Source organism: Hyla sarda, chromosome 7 (genome assembly GCF_029499605.1).
Source record: "Hyla sarda isolate aHylSar1 chromosome 7, aHylSar1.hap1, whole genome shotgun sequence".
Classification (NCBI taxonomy): domain Eukaryota; kingdom Metazoa; phylum Chordata; class Amphibia; order Anura; family Hylidae; genus Hyla; species Hyla sarda.
The window spans coordinates 1,022,474-1,043,490 of NC_079195.1; the positions used below are offsets into that span (position 1 = coordinate 1,022,474).

Consider the following 21,017-nt stretch of genomic DNA (forward strand, 5'->3'; position numbering starts at 1 on the left):
ATTATATATTTATGTGTATACTATAGCAGCATTATATATTTATGTGTATACTATAGCAGCATTATATATGTACAGTATAGCAGCATTATATATTTATGTGTATACTATAGCAGCATTATATATTTATGTGTATATTATAGCAGCATTATATATATATACAGTATAGCAGCATTATATATTTATGTGTATACTATAGCAGCATTATATATTTATGTGTATACTATAGCAGCATTATATATTTACAGTATAGCAGCATTATATATTTATGTGTATACTATAGCAGCATTATATATTTATGTGTATACTATAGCAGCATTATATATGTACAGTATAGCAACATTATATATTTATGTGTATACTATAGCAGCATTATATATTTATGTGTATACTATAGCAGCATTATATATTCATGTGCATACTATAGCAGCTTTATATATTTATGTGTATACTATAGCAGCATTATATATTTATGTGTATACTATAGCAGCATTATATATTTATGTGTATACTATAGCAACATTATATATTTATGTGTATACTATAGCAGCATTATATATATACAGTATAGCAGCATTATATATTTATGTGTATACTATAGCAGCATTATATATATACAGTATAGCAGCATTATATATTTATGTGTATACTATAGCAGCATTATATATTTATGTGTAAACTATAGCAGCATTATATATGTACAGTATAGCAGCATTATATATTTATGTGTATACTATAGCAGCATTATATATTTATGTGTATATTATAGCAGCATTATATATTTATGTGTGTACTATAGCAGCATTATATATTTATGTGTATACTATAGCAGCATTATATATGTACAGTATAGCAGCCTTATATATTTATGTGTATACTATAGCAGCATTATATATATACAGTATAGCAGCATTATATATTTATGTGTATACTATAGCAGCTTTATATATTTATGTGTATACTATAGCAGCATTATATACATATACAGTATAGCAGCATTATATATTTATGTGTATACTATAGCAGCATTATATATTTATGTGTATACTATAGCAGCATTATATATGTACAGTATAGCAGCATTATATATTTATGTGTATACTATAGCAGCATTATATATTTATTTGTATACTATAGCAGCATTATATATTTATGTGTATACTATAGAAGCATTATATATATATACAGTATAGCAGCATTATATATTTATGTGTATACTATAGCAGCATTATATATTTATTTGTATACTATAGCAGCATTATATATTTATGTGTATACTATAGCAGCATTATATATATACAGTATAGCATTATTAAATATGTTTATGGTATATGACTACTTTTATGTGTTTCTATTTATGCGTATGTTATAACGGTACTGTTTATGTGTATTTTATAATGGTACTATTTGTGTATGTTATAGCAGTACTCTTTATTTGTATGTTATAATGGTACTGTTTATGTGTATGTTATAGCAGTACTGTTTATGTGTATGTTATAACGGTACTATTTATGTGTATGTTATAGCAGTACTGTTCATGTGTATTTTATAACGGTACAATTTATGTGTATGTTATAACGGTGCTATTTATGTGTATGGTATAATGGTACTATTTACGTGTATGTTATAGCAGTACTGTTTATGTGTATGTAATAACGGTACTTTTTATGTTTATGTTATAATGGTACTATTTATGTGTATGTTATAGCAGTACTGTTTATGTGTATGTTATAACGGTACTATTTATGTGTATGTTATAGCAGTACTGTTCATGTGTATTTTATAACGGTACAATTTATGTGTATGTTATAACGGTACTATTTATGTGTATGTTATAATGGTACTATTTACGTGTATGTTATAGCAGTACTGTTTATGTGTATGTAATAACGGTACTTTTTATGTGTATGTTGTAATGGTACTATTTTTGTGTATGTTATAATGGTACTGTTTATGTGTATGTTATAGCAGTACTGTTTATGAGTATGTTATAAGGGTACTATTCATGTGTATGTTATAAGGGTACTATTTATGTGTATGTTATAGCAGTACTGTTTATGAGTATGTTATAACGGTACTATTTATGTGTATGTTATAATGGTACTATTTATGTGTATGTTATAATGGTACTATTTATGTGTATACTATGTGTATACTATTTATGTGTATACTATAGCAGCATTATATATGTACAGTATAGCAGCATTATATATTTATGTGTATACTATAGCAGCATTATATATTTATGTGTATACTATAGCAGCATTATATATTTATGTGTATACTATAGCAGCATTATATATTTATGTGTATACTATAGCAGCATTATATATTTATGTGTACACTATAGCAGCATTATATATTTATGTGTATACTATAGCAGCATTATATATTTATGTGTATACTATAGCAGCATTATATATTTATGTGTATACTACAGCAGAATTATATATGTACAGTATAGCAGCATTATATATTAATGTGTATACTATAGCAGCATTATATATGTACAGTATAGCAGCCTTATATATTTATGTGTATACTATAGCAGCATTATATATATACAGTATAGCAGCATTATATATTTATGTGTATACTATAGCAGCATTATATATATATATATACAGTATAGCAGCATTATATATTTATGTGTATACTATAGCAGCATTATATATTTATGTGTATACTATAGCAGCATTATATATTTACAGTATAGCAGTATTATATATTTATGTGTATACTATAGCAGCATTATATATTTATGTGTATACTATAGCAGCATTATATATGTACAGTATAGCAACATTATATATTTATGTGTATACTATATCATCATTATATATTTATGTGTATACTATAGCAGCATTATATATATACAGTATAGCAGCCTTATATATTTATGTGTATACTATAGCAGCATTATATATGTACAGTATAGCATCATTATATATTTATGTGCATACTATAGCAGCATTATATATTTATGTGTATACTATAGCAACATTATATATTTATGTGTATACTATAGCAGCATTATATATTTATGTGTATACTATAGCAGCATTATATATTTATGTGTATACTATAGCAGCATTATATATTTATGTGCATACTATAGCAGCATTATATATTTATGTGTATACTATAGCAGCATTATATATTTATGTGTATACTATAGCAGCATTATATATTTATGTGTATACTATAGCAGCATTATATATTTATGTGTATACTATAGCAGCATTATATATGTACAGTATAGCAGCATTATATATGTACAGTATAGCAGCATTATATATTTATGTGTATACTATAGCAGCATTATATATTTATGTGTATATTATAGCAGCATTATATATTTATGTGTATACTATAGCAGCATTATATATTTATGTGTATACTATAGCAGCATTATATATTTATGTGTATACTATAGCAGCATTATATATTTATGTGTATACTATAGCAGCATTATATATATATACAGTATAGCAGCATTATATATTCATGTGTATACTATAGCAGCATTATATATTTATGTGTATACTATAACAGCATTATATATTTATGTGTATACTATAGCAGCATTATATATGTACAGTATAGCAGCATTATATATTTATGTGTATACTATAGCAGCATTATATATTTATTTGTATACTATAGCAGCATTATATATTTATGTGTATACTATAGCAGCATTATATATATACAGTATAGCATTATTAAATATGTTTATGGTATATGACTACTTATGTGTTTCTATTTATGCGTATGTTATAACGGTACTGTTTATGTGTATTTTATAACGGTACAATTTATGTGAATGTTATAATGGTACTATTTATGTGTATGTTATAGCAGTACTGTTTATGTGTATGTTATAATGGTACTATTTATGTGTATGTTATAGCAGTACTCTTTATTTGTATGTTATAATGGTACTATTTATGTGTATGTTATAGCAGTACTGTTTATGTGTATGTTATAGCAGTACTGTTTATGTGTATGTTATAACGGTACTATTTATGTGTATGTTATAGCAGTACTGTTCATGTGTATTTTATAACGGTACAATTTATGTGTATGTTATAACGGTACTATTTATGTGTATGTTATAATGGTACTATTTACGTGTATGTTATAGCAGTACTGTTTATGTGTATGTAATAACGGTACTTTTTATGTGTATGTTGTAATGGTACTATTTATGTGTATGTTATAAGGGTACTATTTATGTGTATGTTATAAGGGTACTATTTATGTGTATGTTATAGCAGTACTGTTTATGAGTATGTTATAACGGTACTATTTATGTGTATGTTATAATGGTACTATTTATGTGTATGTTATAATGGTACTATTTATGTATATGTTATAATGGTACTATTTATGTGTATGTTATAACGGTACTATTTATGTGTATGTTATAAAGGTACTATTTATGTGTATGTTATAATGGTACTATTTATGTGTAAGCTAGAGCAGTACCATTTGTGTTTATGAAATAGCAGCAGTATGTATGGATATGGCATAGTAGTACTATTTATGTTTATGATATAGCAGTACTATTTATGTGTATGTTATAGCAGTACTGTTTATGTGTATGTTATAATGGTACTATTTATGTGTATGTTTTAATGGTACTATTTATGTGTATAGTATAATGGTACTATTTATGTGTATGCTATAATGGTATTATTTATGTGTATGTTATAATGGTACTATTTATGTGTATGTTATAATGGTATTATTTATGTGTATGTTTTAATGGTACTATTTATGTGTATGTTATAACGGTACTATTTATGTGTATGTTATAACGGTACTATTTATTTGTATGTTATAATGGTACTATTTATTTGTATGTATGTTATAATGGTACTATTTATGTGTATGTTATAATGGTACTATTTATGTGTATGTTATAACGGTACTATTTATGTGTATGTTATAACGGTACTATTTATGTGTATGTTATAATGGTACTATTTATGTGTATGTTATAATGGTACTATTTATGTGTATGTTATAACGGTACTATTTATGTGTATGTTATAATGGTATTATTTATGTGTATGTTATAACGGTACTATTTATGTGTATGTTATAATGGTACTATTTATGTGTATGTTATAATGGTACTATTTATGTGTATGTTATAACGGTACTATTTATGTGTATGTTATAATGGTTTTATTTATGTGTATGTTATAATGGTATTATTTATGTGTATGTTATAATGGTACTATTTATGTGTATGTTATAACGGTACTGTTTATGTGTATGTTATAACGGTACTATTTATGTGTATGTTATAATGGTACTATTTATGTGTATGTTATAATGGTATTAATTATGTGTATGTTATAATGGTACTATTTATGTGTATGTTATAACGGTACTATTTATGTGTATGTTATAATGGTACTATTTATGTTTATGTTATAATGGTATTATTTATGTGTATGTTATAATGGTACTATTTATGTGTATGTTATAACGGTACTATTTATGTGTATGTTATAACGGTACTATTTATGTGTATGTTATAATGGTATTATTTATGTGTATGTTATAATGGTACTATTTATGTGTATGTTATAATGGTATTATTTATGTTTATGTTATAATGGTGTTATTTATGTGTATGTTATAATGGTACTATTTATGTGTATGTTATAATGGTACTATTTATGTGTATGTTATAATGGTACTATTTATGTGTATTGTTACGCCGAGCGCTCCGGGTCCCCGCTCCTCCCCGGAGCGCTCGCTTCACTCTCCCCGCGGCAGCGCTCCGGTCACGTCCTCTGACCCGGGGCGCTGCGATTCCGCTGCCAGCCGGGATGCGATTCGCGATGCGGGTTGCGCCCGCTCGCGATGCGCACCCCGGCTCCCCTACCTGACTCGCTCTCCGTCTGTTCTGTCCCGGCGCGCGCGGCCCCGCTCCCTAGGGCGCGCGCGCGCCGGGTCTCTGCGATTTAAAGGGCCACTGCGCCGCTGATTGGCGCAGTGGTTCCAATCAGTGTGTTCACCTGTGCACTTCCCTATATCACCTCACTTCCCCTGCACTCCCTTGCCGGATCTTGTTGCCTTAGTGCCAGTGAAAGCGTTCCTTGTGTGTTCCTTGCCTGTGTTTCCAGACCTTCTGCCGTTGCCCCTGACTACGATCCTTGCTGCCTGCCCCGACCTTCTGCTACGTCCGACCTTGCTTTTGCCTACTCCCTTGTACCGCGCCTATCTTCAGCAGCCAGAGAGGTGAGCCGTTGCTAGTGGATACGACCTGGTCACTACCGCCGCAGCAAGACCATCCCGCTTTGCGGCGGGCTCTGGTGAAAACCAGTAGTGGCTTAGAACCGGTCCACTAGCACGGTCCACGCCAATCCCTCTCTGGCACAGAGGATCCACTACCTGCCAGCCGGCATCGTGACAGTAGATCCGGCCATGGATCCCGCTGAAGTTCCTCTGCCAGTTGTCGCTGACCTCACCACGATGGTCGCCCAGCAGTCACAACAGATAGCGCAACAAGGCCAACAGCTGTCTCAACTGACCGTTATGCTACAACAGTTACTACCACAGCTTCAGCAGTCATCTCCTCCGCCAGCTCCTGCACCTCCTCCGCAGCGAGTGGCCGCTCCTGGGATACGCTTATCCTTGCCGGATAAATTTGATGGGGACTCTAAGTTTTGCCGTGGCTTTCTTTCCCAATGTTCCCTGCATCTGGAGATGATGTCGGACCTGTTTCCCACTGAAAGGTCTAAGGTGGCTTTCGTAGTCAGCCTTCTGTCCGGAAAAGCCCTGTCATGGGCCACACCGCTCTGGGACCGCAATGACCCCGTCACTGCCTCGGTACACTCCTTCTTCTCGGAAATCCGAAGTGTCTTTGAGGAACCTGCCCGAGCCTCTTCTGCTGAGACTGCCCTGTTGAACCTGGTCCAGGGTAATTCTTCCGTTGGCGAGTATGCCGTACAATTCCGTACTCTTGCTTCAGAATTGTCCTGGAATAATGAGGCCCTCTGCGCGACCTTCAAAAAAGGCCTATCCAGCAACATTAAAGATGTTCTGGCCGCACGAGAAATTCCTGCTAATCTACATGAACTTATTCACCTAGCCACTCGCATTGACATGCGTTTTTCCGAAAGGCGTCAGGAACTCCGCCAAGATATGGACTCTGTTCGCACGAGGCGTTTCTTCTCCTCGGCTCCTCTCTCCTCTGGTCCCCTGCAATCTGTTCCTGTGCCTCCCGCCGTGGAGGCTATGCAGGTCGACCGGTCTCGCCTGACACCTCAAGAGAGGACACGACGCCGTATGGAGAACCTCTGCCTGTACTGTGCTAGTACCGAACACTTCCTGAGGGATTGTCCTATCCGTCCTCCTCGCCTGGAAAGACGTACGCTGACTCCGCACAAAGGTGAGACAGTCCTTGATGTCTACTCTGCTTCTCCACGTCTTACTGTGCCTGTGCGGATGTCTGCCTCTGCCTTCTCCTTCTCTACAGTGGCCTTCTTGGACTCTGGATCTGCAGGAAATTTTATTTTGGCCTCTCTCGTCAACAGGTTCAACATCCCGGTGACCAGTCTCGCCAGACCCCTCTACATCAATTGTATAAATAATGAAAGATTGGACTGTACCATACGTTTCCGCACGGAGCTCCTTCTTATGAGCATCGGATCTCATCATGAGAGGATTGAACTTTTGGTCCTCCCCAATTGCACCTCGGAAATTCTCCTTGGACTTCCCTGGCTTCAACTTCATTCCCCTACCCTGGATTGGTCCACTGGGGAGATCAAGAGTTGGGGGTCCTCTTGTTCCAAGAACTGTCTAAAACCGGTTCCCAGTAACCCTTGCCGTAACTCTGTGGTTCCTCCAGTAACCGGTCTCCCTAAGGCCTATATGGACTTCGCGGATGTTTTCTGCAAAAAACAAGCTGAGACTCTACCTCCTCACAGGCCTTATGATTGCCCTATCGACCTCCTCCCGGGCACTACTCCACCCCGGGGCAGAATTTATCCTCTCTCTGCCCCAGAGACTCTTGCCATGTCCGAATACGTCCAGGAGAATCTAAAGAAGGGCTTTATCCGTAAATCCTCCTCTCCTGCCGGAGCCGGATTTTTCTTTGTGTCCAAAAAAGATGGCTCCTTACGTCCTTGCATTGACTACCGCGGCCTTAATAAAATCACGGTTAAGAACCGCTACCCCTTACCCCTCATCTCTGAACTCTTTGATCGCCTCCAAGGTGCCCACATCTTCACTAAATTGGACTTAAGAGGCGCCTATAACCTCATCCGCATCAGAGAGGGGGACGAGTGGAAAACGGCATTTAACACCAGAGATGGACACTTTGAGTATCTGGTCATGCCCTTTGGACTGTGCAACGCCCCTGCCGTCTTCCAAGACTTTGTCAATGAAATTTTTCGTGATCTGTTATACTCCTGTGTTGTTGTATATCTGGACGATATCCTAATTTTTTCTGCCAATCTAGAAGAACACCGCCAGCATGTCCGTATGGTTCTTCAGAGACTTCGTGACAACCAACTCTATGCCAAAATTGAGAAATGTCTGTTTGAATGCCAATCTCTTCCTTTTCTAGGATATTTGGTCTCTGGCCAGGGACTACAGATGGATCCAGACAAACTCTCTGCCGTCTTAGATTGGCCACGCCCCTCCGGACTCCGTGCTATCCAACGCTTTTTGGGGTTCGCCAATTATTACAGGCAATTTATTCCACATTTTTCTACCATTGTGGCTCCTATCGTGGCTTTAACCAAAAAAAATGCTGATCCCAAGTCCTGGCCTCCTCAAGCAGAAGACGCCTTTAAACGACTCAAGTCTGCCTTTTCTTCGGCTCCCGTCCTCTCCAGACCTGACCCTTCCAAACCCTTCCTATTGGAGGTTGATGCCTCCTCAGTGGGAGCTGGAGCTGTTCTTCTACAAAAAAATTCTTCCGGGCATGCTGTCACTTGTGGTTTTTTCTCTAGGACCTTCTCTCCAGCGGAGAGGAACTACTCCATCGGGGATCGAGAGCTTCTAGCCATTAAATTAGCACTTGAGGAATGGAGGCATCTGCTGGAGGGATCAAGTTCTCCTGTTATTATCTACACCGACCACAAGAACCTCTCCTACCTCCAGTCTGCCCAACGGCTGAATCCTCGCCAGGCCCGGTGGTCTCTGTTCTTTGCCCGATTTAATTTTGAGATTCACTTTCGTCCTGCCGATAAGAACATTAGGGCCGATGCTCTCTCTCGTTCCTCGGATGCCTCAGAAGTTGAACTCTCTCCGCAACACATCATTCCACCTGACTGCCTGATCTCCACTTCTCCTGCCTCCATCAGGCAGACTCCTCCAGGAAAGACCTTTGTTTCTCCTCGCCAACGCCTCGGAATCCTCAAATGGGGTCACTCCTCCCATCTCGCAGGTCATGCGGGTATCAAGAAATCTGTGCAACTCATCTCCCGCTTCTATTGGTGGCCGACTCTGGAGACGGATGTTGTGGACTTTGTGCGAGCCTGCACTATCTGTGCCCGGGATAAGACTCCTCGCCAGAAGCCCGCTGGTTTTCTTCATCCTCTGCCTGTCCCCGAACAGCCTTGGTCTCTGATTGGTATGGATTTTATTACTGATTTACCCCCTTCCCGTGGCAACACTGTTATTTGGGTGGTCGTTGATCGATTCTCCAAAATGGCACATTTCATCCCTCTTCCTGGTCTTCCTTCTGCGCCTCAGTTGGCTAAACAATTTTTTGTACACATTTTTCGTCTTCTCGGGTTGCCTACGCAGATTGTCTCGGATAGAGGCGTCCAATTCGTGTCTAAATTCTGGAGGGCTCTCTGTAAACAACTCAAGATTAAATTAAATTTTTCTTCTGCATATCATCCCCAGTCCAATGGACAAGTAGAAAGGATTAACCAGATCTTGGGTGATTATTTACGACATTTTGTTTCCTCCCGCCAGGATGACTGGGCAGATCTCCTCCCATGGGCCGAATTCTCGTATAACTTCAGGGTCTCTGAGTCTTCCTCCAAATCCCCATTTTTCGTGGTGTACGGCCGTCACCCTCTTCCCCCCCTCCCTACTCCCTTGCCCTCTGGTCTGCCCGCTGTGGATGAAATTTCTCGTGACCTTTCCATCATATGGAGAGAGACCCAAAATTCTCTCTTACAGGCTTCATCACGCATGAAGAAGTTCGCGGATAAGAAAAGAAGAGCTCCCCCCGTTTTTTCCCCTGGAGACAAGGTATGGCTCTCCGCTAAATATGTCCGCTTCCGTGTCCCTAGCTACAAGTTGGGACCACGCTATCTTGGTCCTTTCAAAATTTTGTGTCAAATTAATCCTGTCTCTTATAAACTTCTTCTTCCTCCCTCTCTTCGTATCCCTAATGCCTTTCACGTCTCTCTTCTCAAACCACTCATCCTCAACCGTTTTTCTCCCAAATCTGTTCCTCCCACTCCTGTTTCCGGCTCCTCGGACATCTTCTCGGTCAAAGAAATTTTAGCTGCCAAAAAGGTCAGAGGGAAAAATTTTTTTTTAGTGGACTGGGAGGGTTGTGGTCCTGAAGAGAGATCCTGGGAACCTGAGGACAACATCCTAGACAAAAGTCTGCTCCTCAGGTTCTCAGGCTCTAAGAAGAGGGGGAGACCCAAGGGGGGGGGGTACTGTTACGCCGAGCGCTCCGGGTCCCCGCTCCTCCCCGGAGCGCTCGCTTCACTCTCCCCGCGGCAGCGCTCCGGTCACGTCCTCTGACCCGGTGCGCTGCGATTCCGCTGCCAGCCGGGATGCGATTCGCGATGCGGGTTGCGCCCGCTCGCGATGCGCACCCCGGCTCCCCTACCTGACTCGCTCTCCGTCTGTTCTGTCCCGGCGCGCGCGGCCCCGCTCCCTAGGGCGCGCGCGCGCCGGGTCTCTGCGATTTAAAGGGCCACTGCGCCGCTGATTGGCGCAGTGGTTCCAATCAGTGTGTTCACCTGTGCACTTCCCTATATCACCTCACTTCCCCTGCACTCCCTTGCCGGATCTTGTTGCCTTAGTGCCAGTGAAAGCGTTCCTTGTGTGTTCCTTGCCTGTGTTTCCAGACCTTCTGCCGTTGCCCCTGACTACGATCCTTGCTGCCTGCCCCGACCTTCTGCTACGTCCGACCTTGCTTTTGCCTACTCCCTTGTACCGCGCCTATCTTCAGCAGCCAGAGAGGTGAGCCGTTGCTAGTGGATACGACCTGGTCACTACCGCCGCAGCAAGACCATCCCGCTTTGCGGCGGGCTCTGGTGAAAACCAGTAGTGGCTTAGAACCGGTCCACTAGCACGGTCCACGCCAATCCCTCTCTGGCACAGAGGATCCACTACCTGCCAGCCGGCATCGTGACATGTATGTTATAACGGTACTATTTATGTGTATGTTATAATGGTACTATTTATGTGTAAGCTAGAGCAGTACCCTTTGTGTTTATGAAATAGCAGCAGTATGTATGTTTATGATATCGCAGTACTACTTATGTGTATGTTATCACAGTACTATTTATGTGTATGGTGTAGCAATACTATGTATGTGTATGGTGTAGCAATACTATTTTGTGTATGGTGTAGCAGTACTATTTTGTGTATGGTGTAGCAGTACTATTTTGTGTATGGTGTAGCAGTACTATTTATGTGTATAATATATAAGTACTATATATGTATATGTTATAGCAGTATTTATGTGTTTGATGTAGCAGCACTTTTTTATGTGTATGCTATGGCATTATTATTTACGTGTATGGTATAGCAGAACTATTTATATACATGGTATAATGGTACTTTTTATGTGTATGGCATAGCAGTACTATTTTTGTGTATGGTATAGCACTGCTTTTTATGCATTGGTATAGCAGAACTATTTATGTGTATTGTATGACAGTACTATTTATATGTATGGTGTAGCAGTTCTATTTATATGTATGCCATATCAGTGCGAGTATAGCTGTAATATTTATGTGCACAATCTAGTGGTTCCATTTGTGTGTCTGGTGAAATGATATGTCTGGAGGTCAGTACACGTCCACCTACCTCAAGTCAATTATTAGGGCGTCTGACCCCACAACCTTCTTCCAGACGTGTTCGACCAGAAGATCTGATACTTGGTGAAGAAGATCCCAGTCAGCGAACATATCGAACCGCATGTACCCGATGTTCTTCTCAAACACGTCCGTACGGAAGGAAAACTTTATCAGATCCTCAAACATTTCGGGAGACGGGATCTACAACACGAAATAATTAGAAGAAGAGTCACATGATGCTCTTCAGAGCTACCTTAGAGTACCCCCATAAATAATAGTGTCATAAACTGTAACCACAGAGTACCCCCATAAATAATAGTGATATAAACTGAGACCACAGAGTACCCCCATAAATAATAGTGTCATAAACTGTAACCACAGAGTACCCCCATAAATAATAGTGTCATAAACTGTAACCACAGAGTACCCCCATAAATAATAGTGATATAAACTGAGACCACAGAGTACCCCCATAAATAATAGTGTCATAAACTGTAACCACAGAGTACCCCCATAAATAATAGTGTCATAAACTGTAACCACAGAGTACCCCCATAAATAATAGTGTCATAAACTGTAACCACAGAGTACCCCCATAAATAATAGTGATATAAACTGAGACCACAGAGTACCCCCATAAATAATAGTGTCATAAACTGTAACCACAGAGTACCCCCATAAATAATAGTGTCATAAACTGTAACCACAGAGTACCCCCATAAATAATAGTAATATAAACTGTAACCACAGAGTACCCCCATAAATAATAGTGTCATAAACTGTAACCACAGAGTACCCCCATAAATAATAGTGATATAAACTGTAACCACAGAGTACCCCCATAAATAATAGTGTCATAAACTGTAACCACAGAGTACCCCCATAAATAATAGTGATATAAACTGTAACCACAGAGTACCCCCATAAATAATAGTGATATAAACTGTAACCTCAGAGTACCCCCATAAATAATAGTGTCATAAACTGTAACCTCAGAGTACCCCCATAAATAATAGTGATATAAAGTGTAACCACAGAGTACCCCCATAAATAATAGTGATATAAACTGTAACCACAGAGTACCCCCAAAAATATTAGTGATATAAACTGTAACCACAGAGTACCCCCATAAATAATAGTGATATAAACTGTAACCACAGAGTACCCCCATAAATAATAGTGTCATAAACTGTAACCACAGAGTACCCCCATAAATAATAGTGATATAAACTGTAACCACAGAGTACCCCCATAAATAATAGTGTCATAAACTGTAACCACAGAGTACCCCCATAAATAATAGTGTCATAAACTGTAACCACAGAGTACCCCCATAAATAATAGTGTCATAAACTGTAACCACAGAGTACCCCCATAAATAATAGTGCCTGATCTACAGCCGTCATATGTAATCTGTGAAGGGGCAGGAGCCTGATCTACAGTCATCAGATGTAATCTGTGAGGGGGCAGGAGCCAGATCTACAGCCATCAGATGTAATCTGTGAGGGGGCAGGAGCCTGATCTACAGTCGTCATATGTAATCTGTCAGGGGGCAGGAGCCAGATCTACAGTCATCAGATGTAATCTGTGAGGGGGCAGGAGCCTGATCTACAGTCATCAGATGTAATCTGTGAGGGGGCAGAAGCCTGATCTACAACCATCAGGTGTAGTCTGTGAGGGGGCAGGAGCCTGATCTACATTCATCCATTGTAATCTGTGAGGGGGCAGGAGCCGGATCTACAGTCATCAGATGTAATCTGTGAGGGGGCAGGAGCTGGATCTACAGTCATCAGATGTAGTAATCTGTGAGGGGGCAGGAGCCTGATCTACAACCATCAGATGTAATCTGTGAGGGGGCAGGAGCCGGATCTACAGTCATCAGATGTAATCTGTGAGGGGGCAGGAGCCGGATCTACAGTCATCAGATGTAATCTGTGAGGGGGCAGGAGTCTGATCTACAGTCATCAGATGTAATCTGTGAGGGGGCAGGAGTCTGATCTACAGTCATCAAATGTAATCTGTGAGGGGGCAGGAGTCTGATCTACAGTCATCAGATGTAATCTGTGAGGGGGCAGGAGTCTGATCTACAGTCATCAAATGTAATCTGTGAGGGGGCAGGAGCCGGATCTACAGTCATCAGATGTAATCTATGAGGGGACAGGAGCCAGATCTACAGTCATCAGATGTAATCTGTGAGGGGGCAGGAGCCGGATCTACAGTCATCAGATGTAATCTGTGAGGGGGCAGGAGTCTGATCTACAGCCATCAGATGTAATCTGTGAGGGGGCAGGAGCCTGATCTACAGTTATCAGATGTAATCTGTGAGGCGAGAGGAGCCTGATCTACAGTCATCAGATGTAATCTGTGAGGGGGCAGGAGGCTGATCTACAACCATCAGATGTAATCTGTGAGGGGGCAGGAGCCGGATCTACAGTCATCAGATGTAATCTGTGAGGGGGCAGGAGCCGGATCTACAGTCATCAGATGTAATCTGTGACGGGACAGGAGCCCGATCTACAGTCATCAGATGTAATCTGTGAGGCGAGAGGAGCCCGATCTACAGTCATCAGATGTAATCTATGAGGGGACAGGAGCCAGATCTACAGTCATCAGATGTAATCTGTGAGGGGGCAGGAGCCGGATCTACAGTCATCAGATGTAATCTGTGAGGGGGCAGGAGTCTGATCTACAGTCATCAGATGTAATCTGTGAGGGGGCAGGAGCCTGATCTACAGTCATCAGATGTAATCTGTGAGGGGGCAGGAGCCTGATCTACAGCCATCAGATGTAATCTGTGACGGGACAGGAGCCTGATCTACAGCCATCAGATGTAATCTGTGAGGGGGCAGGAGCCTGATCTACAGCCATCAGATGTAATCTGTGAGGGGGCAGGAGTCTGATCTACAGTCATCAGATGTAATCTGTGACGGGACAGGAGCCTGATCTACAGCCATCAGATGTAATCTGTGAGGGGGCAGGAGCCTGATCTACAGCCATCAGATGTAATCTGTGAGGGGGCAGGAGCAGGATCTACAGCCATCAGATGTAATCTGTGACGGGACAGGAGCCTGATCTACAGTCATCAGCTGCAATCTGTGAGGGGGCAGGAGGATGATGTAAGGAGTATAGAGTGTATATTACCTGCATAGGCACCACCCCGGGGATGCGATCCTTGGAGTTCTCGGGTATGTATGCTGCTTTCAGGTGGACGTCTCCAGAAAGGGTTTGCAGATCGTAGTTCAGTTTCTCGGCTAGCTCCACTTCAGATTTTATCATGTCGTAGTCCACTTTGTCTGCCAGTGAGAGTAATTTAGAGGCCACTTCTGCCCCTGTTTCTTCAAACGCGTAATTATCTGCCACCAACTTGCCCACAGTCTGGATGACAGAGGGAATCTTGGAGCGCAGGTTGATGATATGGTGGGCGATATTCATGGCTTCATGGGCTTGAATGACCACATGGGGCTCAACACCAGACACGCTCCACACTTTACCGGTCACCGAACTGATCACCACTTGATTCGGAATGGACACGTACAGGTGGCTATCCCCTACTTTATACATGCCAACAGATAGAGACACCCCACTAGTTGGCTCACCAATGATGGTGGCCCTGTTCAGATCCTTCATCGATCTTGTGAAGGCTTCAGCAGCTGATCCAGTCATGTGACTTGTGAGAACATAAATGTCCTTAGTGGATCCATATCTTTGGCCAGCCACCACTGGCAGTGTCCAGATTTCAGTGCCGGTTGATGTGCTGCGGTCATACACTGTGTACAGATGTTGAAGAGGCTCTGGGTCAAAGAAATAGGAACAGAAAATGGGGATAGCATTGGAGTAGCCGCCAGTGTTAAACCTCATATCAATTATTAGGGAACTTGTGTCAACAAGCTTATTCCACACAAGGCTGACTAACTGAGGACCGATGGCCTTAATAATCTCTGAGTCCGCCATCATGTCAAACCGCAGATAACCTATGTTTCCTGGTAACACTTCTATTTTGAACAAGGCATCAATGATGTAGTTGAGTTCTTCGGGGGAGGGGATCTTTGGTGGTTTTTCTTCAGAGACTTCAGGTTCTATGTCACTGTAGAAGACATGAAGTCTATGATCCCCCGAGATCTCCTGAATGTCATATGTAAGTTGAGATGCCAATGACTCTAGGTCCACCACCGAGCGGTATTTACCCTCAGAGCACTTTTGTTGTATGGCCTGACTAACCTTGATAGCCACTTCCGGAATGGCATAATGGACTTCTAGAAGTTGTCCTGTGCCTTCCACCAATGCAAACACTTCTGGGTGAAATGCAATTATTTCTTTAGCTTTGTCTAAGGCTTCTTCTGCCAGAACAATGGCATCTGGAACGACACCTCCACCAAGCCAACATTCGCCATTGTTGTCTATAAAGTTTAGTACTGGCACTGTAACAGTTAATTGGGTTTCTTCCAGATTGAATGTCCGAGAGTGCATGAGGGTCCCCGATGTAATTTCACCAATGATAGTGGCTCGGCTTAAAGACTGCATCAGGTAGGTAAATTCCTCAGCTGCTGTGGCCGTTTTGTGACTAGTCAACACATAGACCCCTCTATGAGCTCCATAGGGTTGTCCCAGAAGTTCGGGCAGGCTATAGAATTCTTTGGTAGAATTTTCGAGGCGGTCGTAAGTAGTGTAGAGACGGATTGTGGACTCTGCCTTCTGAAAGTAGGATAAAAGCAGAGGAACAGTTCCGGATGGCCCGCCATTGTTGTACCTTAAGTCTATGATAAGATTATCTGTGCTGGTGATTTGGTCCCAAACTTTGGTGACAACGTAGGGGGCCAACTTGGTAAGGACGGAGATGTCTGCAAACTCATCAAAGCGAAGATAGCCAATGTTTCCAGGAAGGATGTTAACTTTGAAAACTGTGTTGACCAAGGCTTGGAGAACATTCTCATCATCTGGTAGATCTTGAGCAGAAGGAAATGCTTCAGGAATGGCCGGGGTTTCCGACTTTCCTCTGATCAGAAGTCTTGGGTCCTCGGTTACTGACTGAAGTTCATAATTTAACCTGGCGGCAAGATCTTCCTCAGAAACAACTGAAGAGTAGTCCATCGTGGAGAGGAGTTTCAGTAAGGTTGGTACGCGGTCCGAGAAAGCGTAGAACTTGCCCACGATCTCACTCAGTTGATGTAACACAACAGGAATCTTAGAACGGACTGACAGAATAGCCAAAGCTTTGTCCAAAGCATCTTCTGCATTGACAACCACACAAGGGAAGACACCGGCCACCTCCCAACTCTGCCCAGTAAGAGGACTGATAGACCTGGACACGGGCACTGTGATATAGTAATCAGACTGGCCAATCTTTATCTTCTGTATGTTCAGCGAGCCGCCTGCAGTCTTCTCCCCGACGAGTACGGCCCTGTTCATATGCTTGAGAATGTACGCAGCATCTTCTGCCACACCTTGGGTGAACTTGCTGGTCAGAACTATCACATCTTTATCCTTGCTGTATCTTTCGCCTATCAGTGCAGGCAATGTGCGCAGTTCGATGGTGGTATTGGTGGGACGGTTATAAATAGTGTCAATGTGGACAACGGGTTCGGCATCGCATAAGTAGGAGACAACAAAAGGGATTCCGGAGACCTTACCCTGGGTGCTGTACCTGAAGTCCAGGATGAGGGCAGAACTTGGCATGAGTTTCTCCCATATGTTTTTGACGAGAAAAGGTCCAACCGTCTGCACCACATCTTGGCCGATGATGCAGTCAACGCGAAGATACCCAACGTTTCCCGGGAGGACTTCGTATTTAATGGACTGGTCCACCAGGAACTGAAGCTCCTCAGGAGACGGGATGGTCTCCACGTCTGGCTTCACCACCGTGTCTGCCGGCTCATAGGAGACGATGAGGCGGGGGTCGTTCAAGGAACCCTGTACTCCAGCCGTGAAGACATTGGCCAAGGTGTACGGGTCCGAGACGTGTAGGATCTCCCCACTTTTTATTGCCTGCTCAATAGTTTCTTGCATTCCTACCAGGTTCTCCGGAAAGCAGTAATTGTCCAGGAGGACCTTGGCCATGTCCAGGACCAGGGAAGGTTGGAACACAGGGTTAGCGCAGGCATTGTAGAATAATAGGAGAAAGATCAGTCCCTGATATGGAGGAGACATGTCAGCCGGTACTTCGGTCCTGGTGTCTCTACGTTTCAGGCTCCGCTCCCAGGTCTGAGAATGAAGAATTAGACCAGGACAAGGAACAGCAAATTCTCTTTTATCTCTGCTAAACCTTTAATCACATTAATGGAATGATGAGCATCAGCACAAGGGTGTTTCTGGGAAAACGGAGCCATGTCCTTAAATGCGAGCATCTGTTCCGGGAACTTGGTGCAAAAATGAGTCAACTTGCCACTTTACATAGTTCAAAAGATCGGTGAAGGTGCAGAGAAGATGAGGATAAGGAAATAATGGATCCGCTTCTGTATAATAATGATAAATATGGCTACGTAATACAGTGTTTCCCAACCAGGAGGCCTTAAGCTGTTGCAACTCCCAACATGTTGGACTATATACTAGTATATAGTATAGGTACATTTTCCCCAACCAGGGGTGCCTCCAGCTGTTGCAAAACTACAACTCCCAGCATGCTGTGAGTTGTAGTTTTGCAACAGCTGGAGGTAACCTGGTTAGGAAACACTGCATTATGCAGTCACAGAACATCTAATGCTAAAATGCAATTGTTTTTTTTTTATTATTATATTATTTTTTTATATTCTATTTTATTTTTGTTTCATTATTTGTGGTGTTTTATTATTTTATTTTGTTTTCTTATTTTTCTTAGTTATATTTTATTATTTTATTATATTTTATAGTTTATTATTTTTGCTGTTTTATTCTATTATTTTTTATAATTATATTTTATTATTTTTGCTGTTTTATTATTTAATTGTGCTGTTTTATTGTTTTCTTACTTTTTATGTTTATATTTTATTATATTTTATAGCTTATTATTTGTGATGTTTTATTCAGTTTTTTTATTGTTTTATTCTTTTTCATAATAATATTTTATAATATTTTATAATTTTTGGTGTTTTATTATTTTATTGTGCTGTTTTATTACTTTTTAGATTCTATTATATTTTATAGTTTATTATTTTTTGGTGTTTTATTCTCTTACTTGTTTTTTTTTATTGTTTTATTATTTTTATAATTATATTTTATTATTTTAGTTGTTTTATTTTATTTTATTGTGCTGTTTTATTTTTTATAATATTTTACTATTTAATTATATTTTATTATTTTTGTTGTTTTATGATTGTTATTGTGCTGTTTTATACATTTTTATAATTATATTTTATTATTTTATTATATTATATTTTTTGTTTTATTAATTTTATTGTGCTGTTTTATGACTTTTATATTATATTATTTTATTATATTATTTTTTATTACATAGTTTGCTATTTTTGTTGTTTTATTTTTTATTTTGTTGCTTTAATGTTTTTTTTTATTATATAAAAAAAGTATTATATTTTATTATTTTTATTAATTTATTGTGCTGTTTTATTGTTTTATTATTATTATTATTATTATTTTATATTATACTATATTATTTAATTTTATGTTATATTTTGTTATTTTTATTTTGTTGTTTTATTATTATTTTTTTTTATTAGATTTCATTAGATTTTATTTTCACTTTTTTAGTCAATTATATATGCATTATTTATTTTATATTATCCTAAATAGCGGGCAGGCCAATTTAAATTTTTGCATTCCTTTAAAAAAAATGTCATCTTTTATCTTCATTTTCCATCTATGAGGCTTGATTGTTTTGTAATGGGACCCTTTATCGTAAAATGAAGCAAATATATGGAGCGATTTAAACCTAAAGCAGACAGAATAACTCTGATCAAATCAGTAATGTTGCCAAAGATCTTGTATGTATTTGGATCAGCCCCATCTTGATGTGAGACTAAACTGTTTGGGAAAATTATCTCAATATTTAATTCATTAATTTGGGGCAGGAAAAGAGTAAGAACCAAGTTGGAGAACCTATATCAGACTAAGGGTAAGGGTGGAATAGCGTTTCCAGATATATAGGAACTTTCTGGCGGGCAGGAGCATACCTAGAGCATTTGGCACCCAGGGTGGACCCTTTGTTTGGCACCCCCCCCCCCCCTTAATTACACCCCACTCCCTTCTCCTCCCTCTAATTAAACCCACTCCCTCCCTCCAAGTACATTCCCTCCTCCCCCCCTTAATTACACCCCATCCCCCCTTTAATTGCACCCCTCCCCCCCTTAATTACACCCCTCCTCCCCCCCATTCTTATTTACACCCCCTCCCTCCCCTCCCCCAGGGGCGGACTGACAACACTCGGGCCCCCAGACCAAAAAAAGGCAAGGGCCCCTGCTAGGCTCTGCAGCTCGTCAATCTTCTGCCACACCATATTCCACCTAAATCCCACACACAATATACTAAAATTTATATATGTAAGAAACACTTTAACATAGGTAAATTTCCATGACCAATAATACTGGTATACAAGGAGTAAATATATACCACCACACAATAACTGGATAATACCACCATACTGTACTGAATAAAACCACTATACACAGACCAGTATACTATAAAGGATCTATATAAGTGATTATTTACAGGACCATATGGCGGTAGATATCAGCTGTACACAGGATCTGTATACCATATAAGTGATTACAGTTACATTTTGGGACTCACAATTACGTCTTTTCTGATCAGTGGCGTCCTCTTTCCTTTTCTTCTCTGTCCGGATAAGAACGCCATGTGGATCTCTTAACATCTGCAGGACAAACATGTCAGACGCTGCATTTTTCCAGTGCCCTCCCCTCCTCTACACAATCTCCATCTATAGGCCCACAAACTGTAATAATGCCCTCCTTGGTGTCCTGCACAGTAAAAGGGCAGGTAGGTAGGTAGCCAGGTAAATAGGTAACTAGGTAGGTAGAGCAGGAAGCCAGATATGTAGGTAGGTGA

At 40.0% G+C, this 21,017-nt stretch overlaps 1 protein-coding gene across 1 annotated transcript in view; it reads right to left on the minus strand.

Annotated features, from left to right (window-relative positions):
- The window catches only part of RBP3 (retinol binding protein 3), a 51,152-nt gene extending 32,936 nt beyond the window's left edge, over window positions 1-18,216 (minus strand). The window contains exons 1-2 of the mRNA XM_056529461.1: window positions 15,168-18,216; window positions 12,037-12,227 (exon numbers count right to left, since the gene is read on the minus strand). Of these exons, the coding sequence (XP_056385436.1) occupies window positions 12,037-12,227; window positions 15,168-18,170 (3,194 nt within the window). The 5' untranslated portion in view covers window positions 18,171-18,216. The remainder of the gene's footprint in view (window positions 1-12,036; window positions 12,228-15,167) is intronic.
- Window positions 18,217-21,017: the final 2,801 nt, after the last annotated feature.